The sequence below is a fragment of the Osmia bicornis genome, chromosome 16 (assembly GCF_907164935.1).
Source record: "Osmia bicornis bicornis chromosome 16, iOsmBic2.1, whole genome shotgun sequence".
NCBI lineage: Eukaryota > Metazoa > Arthropoda > Insecta > Hymenoptera > Megachilidae > Osmia > Osmia bicornis.
The window spans coordinates 1,487,253-1,490,705 of NC_060231.1; the positions used below are offsets into that span (position 1 = coordinate 1,487,253).

Genomic DNA, 3,453 nt, shown 5'->3' on the forward strand with positions numbered 1-3,453 from the left:
GGTGATCAGTCTGAATTATGAATTTTCTTCCTAATAGGTATTGTCTAAGTCTTTTGGTGGCCCAAACTATTGCAAGTAGCTCTTTCTCGCTTGTACTGTAATTCTTTTCAGGAGAATTTAGTGTTCTGGAGATGTAACAACAAGGATGACCATCTTGGGAGAGAATTGCTCCTAATCCTTCATTTGACGCGTCTGTCGTTAGAGTGAATGTTTTATTAAAATCGGGGTATTGTAGTACTGGGGCTTCGCAAAGTCTTTGTTTTAGTGTGTCAAAAGCGAGTTGTTGTTTGTCTGTCCAATGGAATGGGACGTCTTTTTTTACTAAGTCTGTTAGTGGTTTTGCAATTTTTGAAAAGTTACGGATAAATTTTCTATAGTATCCGGCTAGTCCAAGAAAAGATTTTATATTTGTAGAATCTCTAGGTTGTTTGAAGTCTTTTATTGCTTCTAGTTTTTTTGGATTTGGTTTAACTCCTTCCGCAGTTACTACATGACCTAAATATTCTAGTTCCGGTTTGAGGAATTCACATTTGTCGGGTTGGATTTTAAGTTTAAGATCTCTAAGCCTTTGGAATACGATTGCTAAATTCTGATTATGTTCTTGTATCGTCGACCCGAAGATGATAATATCGTCTAAGTAAACAAAACAATGTTTTCCTATTAAACCGCGAAGCGCCGTGTCCATCATTCTTTGGAACGTTGCTGGAGCATTTTTGAGACCGAATGGCATTCTATTGTAATGGAAATGTCCTTGTGGTGTAGAAAAAGCTGTATACTTTTTAGAATTGTTGTTCATAGGGATCTGATGGAATCCTGAAGAAAGATCTAACGCGCTAAAAAATTTTGCTTTGCCTAGGTGGTCCAGAATTTCATCTATATTAGGTAATGGGTACGCGTCTTGGTCTGTCAATTCATTGAGTTTACGGAAGTCGATTACTATCCTCCATTTACGTTTACCTGAAGCATCCAATTTCTTCGGGACTACCCAAACTGGCGCGTTATAAGGAGAGTCTGATGGTTCAATGATTTTTTTAACTAGCATATCATTAATTTGTCGTTCGATTTCTTGCTTATGGCATTCAGGTGGTCTATAACTTTTTATATTAATAGGTTTTTCGGATTTTACCGTAATAGCGTGTTCCGTAAGGGATGTACAAGGAAGTAAGTCAGTTTCTAAATTAAAAACGTCAAGATAGTTAATAAGGATTTTCTCTAAAGGGTCTCGTAAACTTGGATCAATATGTTTAGTTCTAATAATTTTTGCAAATTTGTTAATTTGATCGATTTTATCATCTGGTTCTATTTCGTTTGTAATCTGATGGTCTTGCTTACCAGTGTTGATGTAGCATATTTGAACAGGTTTTCCGTCTAGATATTGTGTTCGTTTTGTTGTTTTTCCCGGAGACAGTGTGTGAGGAGTAGTTTTCTGAAACGGTATAATTTTGTCGTTAATTTTTAATGATTCGTTATTGATTTCGTATTTATATTTTTCTAAGAATGGTAGGCCCATTATGCCGTCTTCTATTAAAGGAAATGAATCAGGGACTATGTGAAAGGTATGAGGTATTTGTTGTATCTGAATTATAGTCGTCTCGTGAGTAGTATGTTTGTCATTACCCATAAAGAATGTTTTGCTTTCTGTCGGCTCTATTCTTTCAGCTACTGATCGCTTGAGGATGTTGATTCCTGCTCCTGTGTCCACGAGTAGTCTTCCGATTCTCGACATTCCTGGAACTCTGCAGCAAATTTGTAGTAATTTTCCGGTGGTGCAGTTGATTCGGATGTTGTTTCTGTCACTTTGTTCTCTTGAGAATTGAGGTTGTTCACTCTTGGTGGTGGAATTTTTCCCTGGTTGGCCACTTGAAAATTTCGCGCGTAGCACTTGTCACTGGTGTGTCCTAATCTTCCGCACTTTGTACACTTCAAAGGTATCGAATGGTTTGGTCGATCACTCGGTGTATTTGGGCGTTGCCCTTGTTGTTTAGGTGGAGGAATTCTGGATGGCACTTGTCGACGCTCCATGGCACGATTCGCGTCGCGAGTCCACAGTTCCATGTCGGCTGCCATTGTTTGTGCCTCTATTAATAATTTCGGTTTACTTGGTATTACGAGCATGCCTATGTCCCTGCGGAGATTGAGCACATATGTTCGAGTAGCTTCTGTTTCTTCTTCTTCTATAGCTATCCTTCTTGAAATTGGATTTTGGTGTTTATTTTGAACGGCGTAAATTAATTCATTGAGTTGTTGTCTAAATCGTAGGTTATAAGACTGTACTGTTTCCGTTGCTCCTTGCCGTATTTGTTGTAACTTATTACGGCAACTACTAACAGTATTAGGTATTGAAACGTTCTGACGGAGTACTTCGTAAAGTTCTTCATACGTTTCAATTGACGTGTATCGAATACTTCTTTTTGCGTTTTCCGTAATTTTTTCGATCAGAATTAATTTTAGTAATAATGTTTTCTCAGAACAATTACTCCTGGCATACCTGACTGATTTGATAAAATCTTCAACTCCTACATCATCTCGTCCTCGTAAGGTCTCGATGGTTCGAATGGCGTCAACTGCTTTCATCAGTTCGTTTGGCCTGATTGTTGAATTTTGGGGTGGTTGACGGGCCGTATGCATTTCATCTTCTTGTTGATTATCTTGATCTCCGCCGCTACGTCTGGTGATAGTAGACGCGTCTTCAGTGAGGGTAACCAGTTTCAGCTGCTCTGCAATATTTTGGATTTCTTTTGCACGGTTTTGGTTTTCTTCTCCTAGAGTTGTCAATTGTTGATTGATTCCTTCTTCCATCCGAGAATCAACTGCACCCGTACAAATTCACGCGGGTGCAGCATCTGTACCCGCAAGATTACATCCAGCGGATGGAGTATTCCCGGTGATTGTTGGGAAAAATCGAACGGAATCCGTCGTTCAGCACGTCTGCTTTGTGGACAGATGAAGCCCTCTTTACACGAGAGGGATCAGCTGTTCTGCACACGTGTTTCTTCGTCAAGTGATGAAGACCGACACAATAACCCAGGATTGACCCAGATAGGAATTTACGAACGAATGGGTAAGTTTCACTGAAATTGTTTTAAAATTTGTATTCATTATTTCATTTCAAACATTTTTATTTGTTATTTAAAATGTTTAAAATTTCCTTTTTTACATAATGACAGGCGACAAGAGATTAGATTCCGTATTCGTTTTGAACAACAACAAAAAATGTTTAACCAGTTTAATTTTTTTATTGTGCTATGCTAACGGGATGCCGAGCCGTTCGTTCGCGACCTACGTCAAGCCCCGCTTCGTAGCCGACGCTGCCGTCCCTGAGCCCGCGCGTTATACGCGCTCGGATTGGTCAGTGTTTTTGCTTAATAATTCAAAAAGGAAGCTTCGGACCACTTTTTCGCAAAGGAAAAAGTTGTTCAGAATCACCCCCCCCTACCACCATCTAGGAGCGTG

The 3,453-nt window shown here is 39.4% G+C and overlaps 1 protein-coding gene across 1 annotated transcript; it reads right to left on the minus strand.

The window, feature by feature from the left end:
- Positions 1-1,135: 1,135 nt before the first annotated feature.
- LOC123988572 lies at positions 1,136-2,323 on the minus strand. The gene is made up of 2 exons (XM_046289151.1): positions 1,618-2,323; positions 1,136-1,426 (listed from the first exon to the last, which is right to left on the minus strand). Exon 1 carries the CDS (start codon positions 2,113-2,115, stop codon positions 1,660-1,662), a length of 456 nt encoding a protein of 151 aa, XP_046145107.1. The 5' UTR covers positions 2,116-2,323; the 3' UTR covers positions 1,136-1,426; positions 1,618-1,659.
- Between the last annotated feature and the right edge of the window lie 1,130 nt (positions 2,324-3,453).

Excerpts from the sequence above, each read along its gene's own strand:
- LOC123988572 (XM_046289151.1), bottom strand. The coding sequence starts at position 2,115 with ATGCTCGTAATACCAAGTAAACCGAAATTATTAATAGAGGCACAAACA.